This window comes from Ochotona curzoniae, unplaced genomic scaffold, assembly GCF_017591425.1.
Source record: "Ochotona curzoniae isolate NIBS_2020 unplaced genomic scaffold, NIBS_Ocur_1.0 scaffold_4506, whole genome shotgun sequence".
Taxonomy (NCBI): Eukaryota; Metazoa; Chordata; class Mammalia; order Lagomorpha; family Ochotonidae; genus Ochotona; species Ochotona curzoniae.
The window spans coordinates 42,958,857-42,979,328 of record NW_024467119.1 but is presented as its reverse complement, the minus strand read 5'-3'; the positions used below and the strand labels follow the sequence as shown (position 1 = coordinate 42,979,328).

At 41.2% G+C, this 20,472-nt stretch overlaps 1 protein-coding gene and 1 non-coding gene across 7 annotated transcripts in view; one reads left to right on the top strand and one right to left on the bottom strand.

Moving 5' to 3' along the window:
* NPNT (nephronectin) overlaps positions 1 to 20,472 on the bottom strand; it is a 71,065-nt gene that overhangs the window by 9,065 nt on the left and 41,528 nt on the right. For 4 of the 6 annotated variants that reach the window (XM_040966758.1, XM_040966754.1, XM_040966756.1 and 1 more), the window contains 5 exons: positions 18,756 to 18,890; positions 18,335 to 18,457; positions 16,273 to 16,668; positions 2,117 to 2,203; positions 1,536 to 1,634 (listed from right to left, as the gene is read on the bottom strand). In XM_040966758.1, the coding sequence (XP_040822692.1) occupies positions 1,536 to 1,634; positions 2,117 to 2,203; positions 16,273 to 16,668; positions 18,335 to 18,457; positions 18,756 to 18,890 (840 nt within the window). The remainder of the gene's footprint in view (positions 1 to 1,535; positions 1,635 to 2,116; positions 2,204 to 16,272; positions 16,669 to 18,334; positions 18,458 to 18,755; positions 18,891 to 20,472) is intronic. The other 2 variants (XM_040966757.1, XM_040966759.1) reach the window with 1 other exon arrangement.
* Positions 12,152 to 12,255, top strand: LOC121147613. Its single transcript, XR_005882432.1, has one exon. It is a non-coding gene; the product is annotated as a U6 spliceosomal RNA (small nuclear RNA).

The following is a 20,472-nucleotide window of genomic DNA, read 5'->3' as shown; positions in this document are numbered from 1 at the left end:
CTTACTTGCTGAGAATAGCTGAATAGGATGTCTTTGGTAAATGATTAGGTTCAATTGGGATTCAGGATACAAAATTCAACAGTGGCCCTGAGATAAGTATCTCAGCAGGAATCAAGGTAAAATAGTGAAGAGCCGAAAAGTCCCTGACTTCTTGGAGGAGGCTCCAAAGGTCTGAGAAAAGTAAACTTGGTCTGAGAAAAGCAAACTCAAGGAAAATTGTGACAAAGAACTAAAAGAAACAGCAGTCTTATGATGTAATGGTCAGGAAAAACAGCCCCTAACTTTATTGTTTTATGATTCTATTTGTACCTATTAGTAAGCTATTTGTCAAAATGCTGTGTAAGTGATTTTGGCCTGCAAAAGACAGGTGATGTAGCGACTTGGTACGGATGTGCCACCCTCCTGCGTGAGGAACTGGCCTCCGTCCCAGCGCGCTGGCATCTGAATAAATCCTCCTGCTTTTGCATGAAGCCTTGTCTTCGTTGATTATTGGGGAGACTCACTTTCTCGAGAGTCGGTAAGGCTGTCCTCACTTCGCGCAGCCTTACAATCTCACAAATGCTATTTTTGGACAAATTCTCTAGTAATGTGGTGCTGAAAACATACACTGTGGACCAGCAGTGTGAGTACCTGCAGGGGCCCTGTTAGAAACACGAAATATCTGCACTGTGACAAGGTCCTAGCTGATCTGTGTACACAGTAAAGTTTGAGAAAATTGGATTAACAGACATAACTTCAAGCTACCTCGTATATTTTGTGCTTTATCTGTACATTAAGATACAGTATTTAATAAGTAAGCTTTTGAAATAAATGAAGCAACATGCTTCTTCACCTCTTGTTCTCATTCCAATACTCTAATATCAAGAATATAAAAAACAGAGAAACCAAACTCATTGTTCCATTATATTTGCCTCAGTCATGAAAGATGTGATGATTGGGGGTGGGGGGGACAAATACGTAAGTTTATTTCCTGAATCTAGAAGACAAAACAGCTTGAAAGCATTTAAACTTGAGATCAATAGGAATCATGCAATTTACAAATGATTCCCAAGGAACTATGTCTAAATCCAACTTTCCAGTATCCTTTTACAAAATAAATGGTAATACCACTATTTTTGCCAGTATCCAATTTACAAGGATTTTTTTGGTTTTTTTTTGGACAGATGATCATAACTTTGCAGAAAATTCATCAGGGATTATTAGCATGGCTCGATGTAACTACCAGATCATTTTCTTCATTCGGGAGAATAACTTGAAAAGTCTATACTAGAATGAGTTTGTTTCATTTTTCAAGCTTTTGAGAGAAATTAGTAGTTAAAACTACTTGTCTCCTATTGTGCAATATTAGTTGAGACCTGACACATTTAGCTCACTTGAAGAAAGCGAAATATAAGTAAATATTGGGTATGCTCTTTTTGTTCCCTTTCTTCCTTAAATAACCCAGAGACATTCTATAGTGGACTTGATTAGCAGAGCTTGCTCTGCAGCAGTACTGACCTCAAATGTGACTAGAAAGAGTCAAGATGAAATTTTACCTGCAGGATCCCTGACGGGTTCCCAGTGCAAGTCATTTTCCTTTTCCCTGATCCATCCACAAAGTCCATGGTCAAAATTACAACTGTGTATTAGAACACCTACAAGGCAAATGATAAGAAAGACGAGAAGGTCACAAAGCCAACAAACACACGTTTGCAAATCTATAAACCAGGAGCACCCCTACAAGTGTCCCCTCCAGCATCTGCAACTGAATTACCCCACTAGAACTTTTCTCCACGAGATCAAAAGGAAATTACATGAATCCTTTCTCAGCACAGTTGGGCCTGGGCACTCAGCTGTAACAATAGAACACACACGTGTTGCCAACTGATGACCTTGCTGTGTTGTCACTTGTGAAATATGATTTCCTTCTCTCAATTTCAATACCCTTTTGAATGCGTTTTTAAAAAGAACGCGATGGTTCTCAACTATTTCAGCTCAACGGATTTAACCACAGTAGAAACTGAGTTAATACAAGTAGACTTCTCCCAAATGACAACAAATAATGTACAAATTACTACTCGAAAATGAAGGGAAATAATCATGTCATCTTAACAGGACAAAGAGGACAGATGTCTACCTGGATCGTCCTTTGCTTCATCGTCTGCACTGATTCCTCTTTCTATTTCAAATGTTTCAAACAAATCATTTGAAGGCTGCCGTGGAACTGGAAGAGAGATTTTTAACTTATTAGTTTGTGACATAGTGATAAAGAAGCATTCCTCAAACACTGGGAAGGGGGAAAGATCGAGGCATTTCACTCCTCCCTAAGAATGAAAATGCTTCATTGTATTTCACACAAAAAATTCATGTTGCTCTGCAGTGATTTATATTGTAACAGAGATCTCAGCAGCATTTAGCAATATCTTTAAAAACTGATAAAATTTAATATAAAAATAACATAAAAATTATCCAGAAAGAACACATTATAAAAGAACTTCCAGGTTCTAGGAAAATATTCATTTCTACAAAATGTACAGTTCATCTCTAGGAAAGATGCATTACTATGAACTTTAGTGCAAGTCCTGCAACTGTGGGGTATGGTTTTGCTTAGTAACCACAGCATCTATTCAGCTTTCTAATAGGAATAAATAATGCTTCCCATGGCCACCTTCACTTCAGCAGGTGCCCTGGCTTCACTGAAATTAAAACCCAATTTTTTGGTACAACATCTATAATCCATTCACCAAGATACTGTCCAAACATGTCAAAGCTCTCCAGCTAATTAACCTGCTAAACTTCCCCTCTGCCTTCCAGGCTAAGCAGAAATACCACTGCCTCCCAGAAAACTTTTACACCCCAGGCAATTAACATCTTTCCTCTGTATTCCAACAGTCCATGCTTACACACTTTCCTGAAGAAGTGCAGTTATTTACACACGCATGTGCTTGCCCCTGTTAGTCTCCGTGGTCCTGGAAGGCATCAATCACATCTTATACAGGGCTGTTTCCAGGACTTGACCTGGTGACAGGTACTTGAAAAGTGTTGACTGAGTAAATACAAAGACCCCAAAGTACTCATGTACTTTGTCAACACTTTTTTTTTTCAAATGACACAACTAGGACTCAGTTCAAAACACCCACTTCAAAAATAATCAATTTATTTAAATAATTTATTTATTCCTTCAATGCCTACTTGCCAACCGAATCTAGCACTGTTAAAAGCACTGAAGAGAAAGGGCGAACAGGGGTACCCAGAACAACACAGAACAGAGTCTTACAGGATTTGAATTCTAATAGGAGAAGCAGACACTAAAGATGGAGATAAATGAGCCTAGTCATTCTAAGTTTTGATGAGGGCCTGGAAGGAGAAGTGCCAGAAGCTGTCATGAAGAGTAACTGAGTTAGACTGTGGGGGTAGTGGTGAGGGGAATTCTTGGCCACAAGCCAAGGAATACTCCTTTATCTTTGTAAGAATGTCCATTAATTAGCTCTATTTTTGTAAGGCAGGGAGTGAAACTTGCAGAATACCATGGAACAGACATCATTCAAAAGGGATCATTTTACAATGATGTTCTTGTTGTTTTTAGCAAAAATTCTAAATTTAGTCAATATCCATTTGTTTTAAAAATGAATTTATCTATGATACAGTTCAAAAGGCTCTAGGATTTCCCATTCCCATCCCAATCTCTTCCCCTACTGATCTCCCCTTTTTTATCATAATAAATATAATCCTTCAAGAACAATCATAAGTCTATCATTGTTATTAAAGTGTATCCTGACATTGCAGGTATAGACAGTCCAGCATCTTATTGTCAAGATATATTTTATAGTTTCATTTGGAGTTCATCTTTAATTTGGAAGTAGAGATGCATACTGCATTGTATCTTCACATCTTCATATGATAGTCTCCTATACAGTTCTTCTATAAAGCTATTTATACATGCATATTTACCTACATATCTTTTTATCTTTTATTTTTGCATGAAGGTTGCCTTATATCAGAGAGAACATAAGATATGTTCTGAATTGGCTTATTTCACTGACCATAATGGTCTCTAGTTAGGACCATTTATGTGCAAATGATAGAATTTCATTTTTTTTTTTTATGACTGAGTAGTAGTCCATAGAGTAGATGTACCACAGTTTTGTTAACCACTCCTCTTTCAACGGGCATCTTGGTTGTTTCCATGTCTTTGCTATTGTAGATTGTACTGCTGTGAATATAGGATTACAGAGTCTTTTCTCATATGCAGATCTCATTTCCTTTGGATATATTCCCAAAAGTGGGATAGATGGGTCACACAGTGGATCAATTTTCAGTTCTCTTAGCACTCTCCACACTGACTTCCATGGTGTTTATATTAGCCTACACTCCCACCAACAGTGAAGGACGGTATTTTCCTCCCAGCATTAAAGTAAATGGGAAAGACTGGAAGACAGAAAAAACTAGAATAGTAGACTGACAACATGAGGGGTATAACCTGATTTGCAACCTCACCCAATCACAGCCTTCCTTTGCTTGTCTGAGGCTCTGAGAAGGGGATGCCTCTACTCTCCACAGGAAATGGGGCAAAACTGTAGACAAGCACATTTCAATTCTCATGACAGCGAGCTATAAAAATTCTACTGGACAAGTATACTTATGTTTCCTTCTCTTGTTGTAACCTAAGTTATCTGTGAAAAGGGGAGCTCAACTTTTCCAGAATCATTTTCCAGGGATGGTAGGACAGTTTGGTAAGCTCTCCATTTTCACACAATGAAAGACTTTCAAATGAAAAACAGTGTCTCAAGGCAAACAGCAGCAGAGGCGGGGGTAGGACTAGGAGACTCCTGTTTATACATAAAGTGCAAAGAGATTCTCTTTGGGGAAGTGACACAAACTGAGAGACAGGGCAGCCATTTGGCGCAGTGATTAGGACACTGGCAACCTACATCAGCTCCCGATTCCAGCCTCCTGCTAATACTCACCCTGGGAGGCAGTAGATGATGGCTGAAGTACTTGGGTCCTTGCCCCCAACATGGAAGGGCTGGATTGAGTCCTAGCCTCCAGGAATGGGCCTGGTCTAACCCTAGGTACTTGGGCAATGTATCAGCAGGTGAAATATACTCTCTCACTCTCTCTCCCTCATTCTTTCCCTTCCCCTCTCTCTTTCAAATTGAAAACAAAGCAAATAAAATAGGGGCCAGTACGATAGTCTAGTGGCTAAAATCCTCATCTTGCATGCACCAGGATCTCATATGCATGCCAGTTTGAGATGGCCTGCTTCCCATCCAGCTCCCTGCTTGTGGCCTGGGAAAGCAGTAGATAATGGGCCAAAGCCCTGATACCCTGAACTCTTATAGGAGACCAGAAGTTCCTGGCTCCTTGCTTTGGATCAGCTCAGCTCTGGCCATTGTAGCCACTTGGGAGAGAATCACTGGATGGAAGATCTTCTTCTCTGTTTCTCCTCCTCTCTGTATATTTGCCTTTCCAATAAAAATAAATAAATCTTTAAAAAAAACAGATGAGAATGACTTCAGGCAGCAGTTACAAAGAAAGGGCTTGGAGTATTAAGGGAAATAAATTGCAGATGGCTAGAAGACAGTCAGAAATGGAGAAAGCAGCCCGAGATGAGGTTTAAGAGAAAGTAAGAAATGAGAATACACATTTTTGAAAGAATTAGTGAGTTAATCACCTGCAAAACATCAGAGGTTCATTAGCATATTAAGCATTTGGCTATAGGAATCATTTAGTTTAACACTGGATGATCATATACACCTTCATTTAAGAAATGCAGTGAAACACATTTCCAAGAAATGCGGTGACATGAAATGTTCAGGTGCTATCTATCAGGTCTTACAATTTTGTGGGGTCTGTGCTGTAACACTTCACGGTCACATAACAACTTCTCCTTCTTCACACCAGGAATTAAGAGCATCCCACTGAAGTGGCAAAAGTAGATACACTACCCACTCCTTGCAGTATTTCAGTTTATATAAAAATATTAAGTGAAGTAAATCATGGGGGAAAGAACATTTAAGTAATATTAACTTATCATCTCAAGATAAACAGAAGTAGACTTGAAAAAAAAGTGATGGGGCTAACTCTATGGCATAGGGGTTAAACCAATACCTACAATGCCAGCATGAGACGCCAGTTCATGTCCCTGCTGCTTTATTTCCAACAGGCCCAAAGAATCAATGTAAAGGAAGAAAGGATGGCTTACTTCTGATATTCATCTGATTCTACATGTGAGTTTTGCATCTACACAAATTCATCTTTAAAAAGGCTTTTTGTCCCCCGAGCTGTAGGCAACTACCCAGGTTGCCTTGTACGTTACACTGCAAGGCTATCAGTAGCTGGCAGGCATTCGGGGCATGATTAATGCCAAATTTGTATTCACTATAACAGTGTGTCAGCATAGTTACCTGCTTTTTTTTTTTTCAATATCTGTGGGGAAAGCAGGGAACACTGGGCTGGGACATACACTCAAGCCCTGGAGTGGGGATAGCAGACGGGGCAGTCTGGAGAGAAGTCAAAAAAATATTTTCTAGGGAGGAGATGATTTCTGGGGTCTTACAGGGTACTGGGCCACTGCAATTGCAGGCAGGGGAGCAAGCTGAGATGGCATGGTTTACAGGGTAGAACCCAGAGGGCATCTATGGGTCAGGCCAAGGCACCCACCCACAAGGTAGACTTGGGCTGAGCTAAACAGCATCAACCACTGCACACTGCTGCACACAAAAGCTGCTGTTGGGGGCAATGACTGGCTGGGCTAGGACTCAGTACTCATCCACAAGTGTCAGAGCAGAGGATGGTCCATGTTGGACTGGGCAGCAGTACCCACCAGAATGCAAGAGAACTGGATCTGGGGATATATCCTGTAGTGGAACTGTAGTACCACAGCTCCCACTAGTATGTGTGGAGAGCTTGGGGTAGCGAAGGGTTGAACCAAGCTGAACCACACTACTGACCCGACACTCATGGAAGCCAGGGCAGGGAGGATGTAGAACAGCCAGGCTGCAGGACCCACAGGCACACACAAAAGCCAGAACTAAAGGCAGATCACGCCACACAGCGCCACAGTACCCCCTCCTCTCTACCCAGCATGCATAAGATCCTGAGCTGAGAATAGGCCCAATCGGCAAACTTAGAGAACTTCTCTGGTAGGCACAATAGCCAGACCTGCGGATGGACCAACCAGGCAAGGCTACATCTTTCAGCAGTATTTGTATGGGCCAGGTCTGGAGGCAGGTTGGGTTGAGCCAGGCTGCAGGACCTGCTTGCACACATGAGAGCAAGCACAGGTTGTGGGCTGTGCCCAGCTGAGTAAGGCTACTCCACCCACCAGCAACAGCTAAGACTGAGGGTAGGCCATTGCAGACTGTTTGACATGTCCAAGATTCAGAGAATGGATCTGGTAGTAGCACTTTGACAACTCTCCCACCAGGAATTGCAAGAGCTGAGGTTGGGAACAACCTGGGCTGGGAAAGGCTGCAGCACCTGTCTGCATATGTTCAAGCTGATTTATGGGCAGGCCAGACTGGGCTAGGCTCCATTACCACTGGCACTCACAATGGGTCAGAATGGGTGTTAGATGGGTGGGCCATGCTAGGCTGCAGTACCTGCCAGTTCAAATAAGAACCAGATCTGGGGGTAGGCCAGGCTGGGCTAGGCTAGGCTGTAGTATTTACCAACAGGAGCCAAAATGGGTACGGCCAGTTGGGTTAGGCCACAGTACCCACTGGTAAGTGCCAAATCTAGGGGCCCAAGTCTAGGGGTCGGCCATGTCAGTATGAGCAGCAGCACCCTCTGGCACATGTGAGATCTGGGGCTGGAACGAGCCTGGTAAAAGAACTTGGGGAACTTCCATGCTAGTCTATAGTTCCCAAAGTAGGGACAGACTCGGCTGCAGCACTTGTCAGCATATGTGTGTGAGTTGGGTTTGGTAGTGGGTTGGTCTAGGCCAGTCCACAGCACACACTGGCATGAACAAGAGCCAAGAAAGGTATAGGCCAGACCTCCAGTTCACATGTGGGGTGGGCCAGGCTGGGCCAGACTGTTGTGTCCACCAGCAAGAGCTGTGACTAGAGGTAGGCTGGGCTGAGTCAAGCTATAGCAACTGCTGGTGAGTGTGGAGCCTGGGGGCGGGCCATCTCAGACTGGGCAGCATACTCATTGGCAAACTCAAGACCTAGTGCTAGGAGTGGGTCCGTTAAGGCTGGGGAGTTCCCCAAATAAGCCACAACACCTGCTAGAGTGCATGAAGACCAGGCCTGTGGAGGGCTGGTCTGGCCTAGGTTGGCCACAGTACCCATTAATTTGTGTGAGAGATGGTGGCTAATGGCAGAACTGACCAGGCAGTTGTATCAACTGGTACATGTGTTACCTGCTACAGGTGGCAGACTAAACCTGAACCTGTACTGACTGATGCAAACAACAGCCAAGTCTGAGGATGCCCAAGTGAGGTTATTTGGGGGACTCCCCAGTTAGACCTCTAGATTCAAACTCCATCCACAGTGAAAATTACAATATATGTGGTCCAACCTTGGAGTGCATTTATTGGCACTTGGCCTCCTCAGGTGTGATACCTGTGCTATGGAGAGCAAGCCCAGATGCACACTGGGGACATGACAATCAGCTCATCTAGGCCAGCAGAGAACATTGATGGAAAGCACACTCTTCTGGCCAAGCTTTGCAACGTGTTCCTGGGCCTGGGGATGCATTTAGGTAGGCTTTGTCAGACAACAGACACTGGAAAGATTTTCTCAACCCTGGTGCCACAAAGCCAATGATATAACTATCAAGACCACTCAAGTAACACCCTCAAAATACTCTTCCTCTCCTCAGGGTCTCTGAGGCATCACCAAATGACTGTGTCCCATCCCTAGGTGTTGATGTAGTTTGATAGCCAGGAGTGGCCCTTCCAATTCCCTCCCTTTGGACACAGGAGATGAAAAAGAAAAAACAAATTGAAACATTTGTCCAACCCAACTTTCTCCATGTCTGGACCTTTCCCATCCTAATCAGAGACCTACATGGGCATGTATCCTTCTCAACTATGTAAACACTATTAAAAGTAAAAGTGAAAAAATAAACAAAAAGGTTTTTGTCATTTTCATAGCAAAGGAATGAGGGGATGTAGTCTCTATTTTAATTTCACAACTGTTTAAACCCCAAGTGAAATATGTCAATTATATGGTAATATACAGGGGATATTCACATTTAAGGTAACAAATTTCTATTTTCATTGTTTCTATTCACATTATGACTCACACTGGCAAATCGCATTTCAAAGAGATCTAGGTAGCAAAAAATGTTAAAATTATAACAAACCATAACAAAAATCATCTGGAAAAATATAAACTCAGAACTAGAACATAGTATCAAACTGCTTTTTGGTGAAATAAGTAGGAAATTCTATTATTACTATCTAAATTAACAGCAGCAGGAGCAGCAGTAATAGCCAGTAAGTTGTGTATTCTTACTTTGCAATAACTACTATGGTTACAAGTCTTAGACGCATCCCTCCTAACTGATTCTCACATCAGCTGAGTGAAGTAAATGGCACTGTTATCCTGACTTACAGAAGAGGACAGGAAGCAATGGAAAAGAGTTAATAACATGCCCCAAATCACCACACTTTTAATTATAACTCCCTGGACAAATATGCATGTCACTTAAAAATAAAATCTTACTTCTGATTTGGGTCATATTCAGCAAAATACAATTTATACTTCCCAGGGAAAACTATTTTCTTATTTGTTTTTTAGCAGCCAGTATGGGATCCAATTAAAATATAAATAAAAAACTTTGAAAACTTTCAGAATTCATAATACTGGATTCTGACCGGTAAGCAGCAATAATTCACTCCTTAAAAACACAAGCAGAAATGTAATTTCTGGGGAAGTAAGAGACGTTTCTCTGGGTCTCTGTGGGCCTGACTGCTTACTGGAGAACAAACTCGTTTGAAGACCTTCTCACCACCTCAGCAGAAACAATTCTTACTCATCACTACACAGAATCAGGAGACCACCCTATTTCCCCGGCTAAGAACAAGTTGAGACTAGCCAGAGAATCTGTAAAATGTGTAAAATGAAATGAGGGAAAGAGATTCAGGACAACAAGGAGCAGTGCAGAATCAGTACCAAGTACATTTCTTCTTGCTACCTGGTGCCCTGGGTTTGCAATGCTACCTCTCCTCCTGTACAAACAGGGCTGCCAGAAGGCGCCTTCTGGGACACACATTCACAGGAGCACCTCGCAGGTCTTAGTCACGTCATCTTCGACAAGCTTATAGGAGGGGGTGGACAAATGCCCAGATACAGTTCTATATTCTAGGCATCCAACCTCTGGCTAACTCAGTTTTCCCTCAGGATACATGCTTCTGCCAGGCTGCAGCTGCCATCATGGGGTAGAGAGCCCTGCTTCCAAAGTGTGGGCCACAGATTAGCAGCTTTCTCCAGGAGCTTGTCAGAACTGCAGAAACTTAGGTCCTACCCCAGACCTACTGAATCAGTCTTTTAACCAAATTCTCATGGGACTTGTATGCTCATTAAAGCAATAGCACTTTCCCCTAGAAAGTCTGACTTCATAAATGTGCTATAGGAACTAGGAGTCTACCCCTTAAATAAGCATTTTAGGTTATTCTGATACAGTCAGGCTTCTGAAAACACTTTGCAGGGGAAAAAACTTTGCTATCTGGTCTATGTGAGAACCATACTCTTTGTGGCAGTGTCAATTTTGTAGCCAAAACTGGATATACCCGACCCACTCAAATGGAAAGAAAACCTTAAAAGAATAAAAATAGAAGCCATTAAAACCTTCAGTGAATTTTTAATAACCAGTATGTCAAGGATAAAATAAAAATGATTAAAAGGTTGACATTGTGACACAAATTAAACCACCACTGGCTACACTGCCATTCCATATCTGAGAGCTGGTTGGAGTCTCAGCTGCTCTAGGCAGGAAAAGAAAAGCCCAAGTGTTTGGATGCCTGCAAACTACACTGCTGGGGTTTCCTGGCTCCTGGCTCTGGCCAGGCCCAGACTAAAATGTTGCAGCCATTTGAGGAATGAACTAAGAGAAGTTACTATTTCCTATAACAGTGGAAATAAAAAGTTTAAAACTCATTGCTCAGAGATAACAACAAAAATTAAAACCACCTAAAATACCTTCAACTGAAAATATCCATGGTTCCCCTTACAGTCTTTTTCCTATGCATTTTTATATAGAGACTTAGGCGGCCATGTATTTTATATCTAGTTGGAGTGGCGCACATAATTTTGTCTTCTTTCATTTAACATTTTTACACATGAATAATTTCCCATGTTACTAAAGATTTTTTCAAAAAACACCACTGTTAGAAGCTGAATATTTCCTTTATTATATTCCTAAACCGGGATGTAGTTTCCCCAACCTCCCTTTACTTTGGTTTCTACATAAATTTGTTATTGATATTGATATTTTCTTTACTCTGGAAGAATTCTGACCAACTCAGATTCCACATCTTGTCTTAGGTTCTTGGTCTCCCAACTTTTAAGCGATGCTTTGCACCACAACTCTGGTATCCATTTACTGCTTAAATCCGCTTTGTGTGTGCCCTGTACCTGTCTGTCCACTCAGTTCCCATCCATCTCACTAAGCTATGCTGGAATCCAAGCTCAACCCTTTTGTCTCAAGAAATATGCCATGAGAGCTAATTAGTGAGGGCAGTAGAGTTTTGTGGAGAGTGGTTTCTGTGCTTTTCAGTTCAGCAAAGCCTGACTTGAAATGGGCAGCACTGAACTCTAATCCCAGGAGTTAAATAATCCCATGGTTAAATCCACTTGTGAACATGTTGCTCATATCTACCTCTCCTAGAGATTTATAATGACCCCTTAGCACATTAAGTATTAAGAAGTCTTCAGTCAACTAACACGGCTAAACCTAGGATTTCTCAAATACATCTGACCTCAGAACATTTTTTGGTGTACATCTGCAATAACAATAGAGAGGACTAATACCTATGAAACACACGCCAAGAAACACTGGTGTGCCCCATTATCGGAAGAACTGGAATTCCACGCTATATCTGTGGGCTTTAAGGCTGCTGAACCAGGCTTAAAGCAACAGCCGTGAAAACGTATCTGATTACATTCACAGTGACATGAACCAAAAGAACCAGAGTTCCTCAAATTAATTTTTAGAATAAGTGCTTAGCACAGCACAAAAATTAAAATTGAAATGATACAGAAAAGATTAGCATGGCTTCTGCATAAGGAGGACATGCAAATTTGTGGAACAGTCCATATAAAAAAAGTGCTGCATAGTTCATATCACACATAAAAGATTATTTTCTTACTACTTACTACAGAAATTCATTCCATCATGGTATTGACAGTAAACAAACTACAGGAAGTAGTTTACATGTCTTAATTTTTGACGTCTTAGTAAAAATTCACAAATGTTTTTACCTGTCTTAACTCTGACCTTTGAAGCAACTCTGTGAGAAAGGAAGACTAGGAATTTTTTCTCCATTTTGCAGATGAGAAAATGACATAAAAAGCACAGTAACTAGGCCAAACTCACATAACTTGTAATTAATAAAGCTGAGAATCAAAACCAGGTCCTCTAACTGAATTCATTCTATTCTTATCAGTCATTAGAAATCTTCAGCTTCAAATGCTTCCTCCCTGTTTTTATAATTCTTTTGTAGGCTTTTTGCTATTCCTCAACATCATGCTTAAAATTTATAAGTATATTAGACTTGGAAATTCCTAGAGAATACGCATTTTGAATGGCTATCTTTAATTATAACAGCATAAGAGAAGGACCATAATCCGAACTAACTGATCTTTGGGGAAGGAGTTTGGAAACCAACAGGTGGAATTTAGCTAGTTTAAGTACATGAGAGATTATTTACAAAGAATGAAAAGAAACCATCTCCAGTATAAAATTCCATCTCGTTTGATTGAACAAATACGTTGGAGTGCTTTATGCACCAGGCGCTGTGTGACCATTTGAGGAAAAAAACTAGGGATTAAATAACTGCTCAGTGACAGCGGCCAATACTTTAGACTACAAAGAATGAAAAAAAAAAAACAAAATAAAACACTCCCTTTGTGATTAGTATCAGATCAGATCTGACTATTAAGTGTCTTTTGATCCCATTGTTTGAGACAGATTTGAAAACCAAAGAATGTTCAAAGGACACAGCCAAAAATTGCTAAGTAGGTTGGTAAACAGTGTTTCTAAGAGAAACATAAATCACTGGGGTAGGCAGCACACAGGTAAGGCCACTGCTTGTGGTGCCCACATCCCATACACTTCCAATTCGGCTCCCTGTTAAGGAGCCTGGAAAGCAACACAGGATGGTCCATGTACTTGCACCTGTGCACCTGTGTGGCAGACCCAGAAGAAGTTCCTCTATCCTGGCTTGGACAGGCTCAGTGCCAGCTATTATGCCCACTGAAGGAGTGAATGAAACACCTCTCTCTGTCTTTTACTCTCTCTAACTCCAAATTTTCAATAAATACATCTTTTAAAAAAATACTGAGCCCAAAGAAGAAAGACTTGAGGCATTTCCTAAAGATATTCCTTGAGTACACAGAATATGATATATGGAGATATTTTATCCTAAGTACCTGACAACATATAAAAGATTTGTATGGTAATTTCACAAATTTAGGTAACACATAAAAAAAGACTTTCCCAACAGCACACTGGGTTACTGGAAACAAATCTAGTCACTTTTGGAGATACCATCATTTGGGATACTTTAAAAATTTTTATTGGAAAGTCAGATTTACAGAGAGGAAGAGAGACAGAGAGCAAGAGTTTCCATCTGATTATTCACTCCCCAAGTGGCCACAACAGCTGGAGCTGAGCTGATCCAAAGACAGTAGCCAGGAGCTTCTTCTGGGTCTCTACCATGCTACCATGCGGGTGCAGTATCCTAAGGCTTTGGACTGGCCTCCACTGCTTTCCCAGGCCACAAGCAGGGAGCTGGATGGGAAGCAGGGCTGCAAGGGCATGAACTGGCACTTGGTTCATATGGAACCATATGGTCCATTTGCAACATACCCATATGGTAACCTGGAGCATGTAAGGTGAGGATCTGACCATTGACCCATTGTGCCGGGCCCTTCAGATGAGTTATAAGGGATGTTGGAGTAGCATCTGGTGCAGTGATTTCCACGTGGACATCTATATCTCCTATCGGAATACCTGGATTTGAATTGCAGCTGTTTCTGGGTCTGGCATCCTGCTAATGTACACCCTGGGAGACAATGGGTGACGGTTCACATAGTAGATCTGCCACCCATGTGAGAGAATCAGATTGTTAGGCTTCTAACTTTGGCCTGGCCCAAGCCTGGGTATTTTGGCCATTTGGGGAGCGAACTACCAAATTCTGTGTCTGTCTCTGCTTTCACATGCATCCATCCACCCATACATGCATGCATACATACATGCTTAAAATAAATAAATAAAGAGGCCTCATAAGAACAGGGCATTTGGCTACTTAATTAGTGATGACTTAGATATAATTACCATTTGTTAATCAAAAATCATTTTCTAAAACAATCTTTCAATGAAAAGAAAAGTAGAATTGAAATATGAAGTCATTTTAGGGAGATTGGTAAAACTGTGGCCATAATCAATATCACTTGCTAATTCATAAAGTGAGTCAAGCCAAATTCTGTCTTCAGTGCTGGGGGGGACAAGGATGGTTGAAGTTATTATGCTAGAAGTGAATAAAATCTTAAATGAGGAAATGGTATGGAGGGGCCAATGTTGCAGTATATAGCACACTAAGCTACTGCCAGCCGTGACAACATCCCATCTGGGTGCCAGCTGAGACCAGTTCCCATTCTGCCATAGTTAATATGCCTGGGAAAGCAGTGGTAGATGGACAAATTCTTGCGTGCAACACCCATGTGAAAGACCCGGATGGAATTCTAGACTGGACTCCAGCCTGGCCCAGGCCTGGCTGTTGCAGGCTTCTGGAGACTTACCACAGGATGGAAGATCTGACTCTCTGTCTCTCCTTTTTTGACTGTGACTGTAAAAACACTTCTTTAAAAATTAAAAAAAAGAATGGTGTGGATCCAAAACAGTTTAAAGCTTCCTCTCTTGTATTCACAGTGAATAGGCTCTCGGTATTGGTCATGAACGAACTCAGAACTCTGTCCCTTTTCAAGCATATACCCAAACTATAAAACAGCAAGAAGTGTCCAGAATTTTCTCACCGTGCTAAACTTAACCAGCAGCCCTGACTGAAGATGTGATGGGCGTGGAATTTAATTCCTGGTGGGAGTGTCCACAGGCAGCAGTGCTATCTGTGGCACGCAGCACCTTGGCACAGGATCAAGAAAATCACCTCCTAGGGCATGTCTTTAAGATCCCACAGTCTCAGATTGCATGCTCTTAAACAGAACTGAGCCAACCCCATTTTATCTCCACAAATGCTTTCTGTGTAGTTCGATATTCTTTTTAATTCATATGCATGTTGGTATGAAGAAAAAACAGAGTAAAACTTTTTAAAAAGGAAAAACATTAAAAGGAATACTCCAGACAATTTCTGTCAGAATATATTTTTAACATTAGGTAGCTGTAACTCTTAAAGACAGAATACTGCAGAATACTACACAGCCCACGTTTACGGATCATTCTGCACACCAACAGTTCGCTGAGGAGGTCACGCTGCCTCCATTTCTGCACCTTTGCTGAGCTGCCTCTGTTAACCACAACACTCCCCCTCTCTCATGTCCTTTGCTCATGTTGCTCAGGAAGCCCTCCCTGATTACTCCCCACCCAAAGACTGACTAGGCACCCCTTCCACTCCCGTGATGCCCTACACAAATCTTCCACTAACATGGTACCACTTGTCTTCTGGGTAGCTGTTTTTCCCACCAGCCTGTGACCATTCCCGGTTTGATTTTGTAAGACCAATGCCTAAAACATGGCCCCACACCAGACAAGTACGCAACAATACTCACAGAGTGAATACAGATTAGAAGTAAAATGCCGTGGGATACCATAATCCATCTCAACTCTCAAAGTTTACAAGTGAATCTGCCTGCTGGAATTCTAATACCGGAAAAGAGTGGCATTTACCATACAACTTTGTGATATTCCTTTCAACTCTGCACATATTCTTTACTGCTTTCACAACCACACTGACTTCCCACAGCTCTTGGTATTATTTGTCAATGGTGTTCTGTCTCTTCACACAGCTTTTCATGAGTGTGACTCTTGCATAACACATGGCCTGTGGTTGAAATGTCAACATAGCATGCCTATTAAAAATGCATTAACACTTAGGAGACTTACTGAATACATCTCCCCTGGGTTTCTGAGGATCTGTCTGTATCCTGTTGTCCCCTGTAATCCCTCCTGCAGATGTACTGGTGGCTGGTGCTACAGTGGTCAGCCTGGTGGTTGGCTTTTCTGGGATTGGCGGTGGCGGTGTTCTGAGCTCTGTTGGCAGGGCAGGTGGTGGCGGTGATGGAGTTGGTTGCGTTGTTGGCTTTGGTGTAGGTCTTAGTGTTGGCTTAGCAGTGGGCCTGGTGGTAATGACAGGAGGAATATACGGAGTCTTCAGAGGCCACCTAGTACTTCCAACTTCAGGAATCCAGTTGCTATGTCCTTCATCTCCATTTAAAATGGTACCATTTCCCTTTGGTGTGTGAATTGGACCTGAAGGTTCAATCATGACTTTTGGGATATCTAAAAAAGTCAAAAGATGTAAATTAGCACATAACAATTTCTTCCTTAGAAATAAAACATTATTAGACACATGGAAATGCCTCATGTCAATTAGTCCTATGTTTTGCCTTTAGAAAATTTCCTACTGTAAGTCAAGCTAACTTTCAAATAATAAATATAGGTATGTTTATGTATCTGTACACACACACTTACTCCATATAAGAATGCCTCAAAAAGTTTGTAGATAGCACATTATCCTAATTCCATTTAATGAATTATTTTTAAAGATGAACTTATTCAGTATTTGACAGGCAGAGTTAAACAGAGGGAGAGAAAGAGAGAGAAGTCTTCATCCTTTGATTTAGGCCAAACGGCTGAACACACCCTGACCTCTGATGCAGACAGGGTGTCCCAAGCACATGGGTTATCTTTCCCTTCCATCCCAGGCACATTAGTAGAAAGCCAGATTGGAAGCAGAGGAACCAGGCTGAGCTGGTGCTCATAAAGTATTCTAGCATTGCAGGTAGCAGCTTAAATCCCTCACTACACTGCCAGCGCTTGATGAACTTTCTGAAGTACTGTCACATGTATCTTGACTCATCCCTCAGGCATATGTAAAACATGCATCAGTGCTTCCATAATGATTGTATTAAAATATTCATCAAGTCAAACCTATCCATGAGATTTGAAAAATGCAAACTCCTTTTTAAACAGAAGGTCTTTTTGAAATATGATAAAAGTAAAGGTTGAGTCTGTTAAGTTTCCTGAGGTTACATGTATATTATAAAATCATGTCCAGAATTGTCTAAAGACCAACACTTTCCTTACTTACACATTCTATGTGTGCACACACACATATATAGTTCATGTAAAATAATTCGGTGAAATCTTCTATACATTGCTTTATAGTTGCTTTTCCTGTCTGCTAATTTATAAGGTTTCATTTTACTATAAAGGTCATGTCTGGGATGTTGTTTTTTCTTGATAATCTTCATGAAAAAGAATCAATATTTAATCTGCCTGGAAGGATATACTTCAGACTGTAAGTGACTACACGATCCTGAAAAAATCCTTTAATCCCCATAAAATCCCATGATTTTATGCCCCGTGGTTTTTAGTAAATATTTTACCTAAGCAATTTAAACATTTATCTGGTGTTACCTGAAATGTATGCTAAATTATGGATAGCATTTGGTCTGTAAAACTTTTATGCAGGAGGGCATTTTTTTTTCATGTTCATCTTTTAACATAATCATTATTATAAATATGGCCCGCAAAAATCCTAAAAACTGAAAATGTTCTGAACATAGAGGAAATAAATATGGCAACTAATTTTAACAGTAAAATGAGGAGGGATAAAACAGAAGAACAGGATATGTTCAGATTATCATTATAAACTTACATATTAATCATTTACTTATGATTTTAACAAAACGTAATTTCTCAGGTAGGGCTCTACTGTTTCTACCTAAAGTGAAGCTATTAAGAGATTTTAGTAAACAAATTTAAATGCTTTAAGATTACTGGGTCTAATTTTTTTTAAATAATTGATTTTTGTGTGTGTGCAAAACATAGATGGACAGTACCAGCTGTGAGAATTGTATTTCTTTAGTAATTAATCTTGTTGCTTGTCTTCCCTAGCAGTGCCTGCTGTGCACGCTGGTGCTGGGGTACAAGCGCTACTCACACACACAGGTGAGCCCGTTGCCCTGGTATCCTTCTTTACATTTACACTTGTAGGATCCGTGGACGTTGTAGCATCGAGCGAAGCTGCTGCACTGATACTGCCCTAGGGAGCATTCGTCTATATCTGCAGAAGGAAGTAGGGAAAGAAAGGGCTTGGTTAGGAAATAAATGTAATGAAAGATAGCAGATTCCCCTCCCCCCCCAAAAAAAACATTTTTAAAATGGAAGATCAACAAAAGGAATCAAGTACATGTGGACCCAGGACTAGCAGTAGTTGAACTGGACATCTACTGCTTTGCTTAATTTAATGACAATGCTCAGAGTTCTCTCCCACCCCTGACATCCCAGCCATCACCACAGTACAGAGAAGCATTCAGTGTTATGGGACAAAACAATGCAAAGCCACGGCTGGGTTTCCTTACCATGACACTGGTATTTGCCGCCAATGTACATAAGGTCGAAGCCTTTATGACATTTGCAGATGTAACTTCCGAAAGTGTTGACACACTGCCTAAACCTAGGGCAGGAGGCTCTTCCAGTGGCACATTCATCAATATCTAGAATATTAGATAACTGCATCTTAGGAAGAATGAGTGCATGTTCAGACAGAGTGGTTTTTAAAATAAATAGCTGACTGCAAACTGTTGTCTCATACGCAGCAGCTTACCGTAAACGGGATCCAGCTGGTTTCCCCCAAGGGAAACATAAATTGCACACCTCCAAACGTCAAGGCAGCCTTGTAAACTGAGTTGGTTTTGCACTGTATATTAGCACATACTACACCTGTACCTACCTAGTTGCTTGAATCAGAAACATGAGTCATCCTTGACAAACCTTTAACTCCCAAATCATCAAGTCCCATTCATTCTACCTATGGGCCATTATTTTAATTTGTCTTCTCTCCACCTCATTCACTGCCCTATTCCAAGCCACTTTCCAGCTCCTGAGTTAAACTCTCACAGAAACCTCCAAACTGCTCTTTTCTTGTCCATTTTATTCTCTAAAGTATTTCCCAACATGAAATATTTTAAACATGAAATCAGATCATTACCATGTTTAAAAACCTTTCTATTGCTTTCTGAATTAGATCCATGTCCTCCTATGGCCTGGAAGGCCCTGTAAGAATTGGCCCTTAACCAACCTTAACACTTGCATCTCAGGTCACCACCCCTCTCATACTCACACTCCATGGTTAAAGAACACTACATTTTTCCCCTAGTATTATCAAAGTTCCCCATTTTTAAAAGGTGTACATTTACTTGAAAGAGTTAGAGAGGCAAGGAGAGAGCTCTCATCCCCGGAGAGCCACAATGGCCAGTGCTCAGCCAAGCTGAAGCAAGGGACTAGTAACTTCATGCAGGTCATCCTGTGGGGGCAGAGGGGCCTCAAGCACCTGGGCCATCATTCTCTGCTTTTCCCAGGCCTTTGGCAGGGAGGAGGATCAGATGTGGAGCAGCTCGGACATGGGATGCCAGCATAGCAGGCAGAAGCTTTACTTGTTACACCACAACACTGCCCACTGGGCCCTCCCTGCTTATCTTTCTTAAAAAAAAGGGGGTGGGGGAAGAAAAGAAATCACAATGTCTAAAAAAGAGAAAGAAAAAGAAACCCACACAAGCCAATGTCTCTCGCATTTGCAGCACCCTGAACTGCTTTCCCAAGACTGACCAACTCTTCATGTGGCTTATGACCCAAATCAGTTTTCTCTGACCATTATTTTTTTAAATACATCCTTCTGATTTTGTCTTGGTATTTCATACTAACACTTAGCACAGCCATGACTTTAACGAGTGTTTGTTTCTTTCCTGTCTCCCTACTAGAATGCCAACTTGGTTGAGAATCAAAATCACGACTGCTCTGTCCATTTTCAAATATCCTATCACTTATCACAATGTTTGAGACAAAGCATTCGATAAATATCTCTTGAACTACCAGATGCTATCGGATCTAGCACCTGCTAAATACTGTGCTAAGCTCTTTACATACACAATCTTATCCACTTCTCCCAGTGGTGCTATGTGGTAGTATTGCCCTTTCAGAGATAAGGAGACACAAGCTCAAAGAAAGAAAAGTCTATTGATGAAGATTGCAGACTTAGCATATGGCAGAGGCAAGTTTGAAACCAAAGCCAGCAGCACC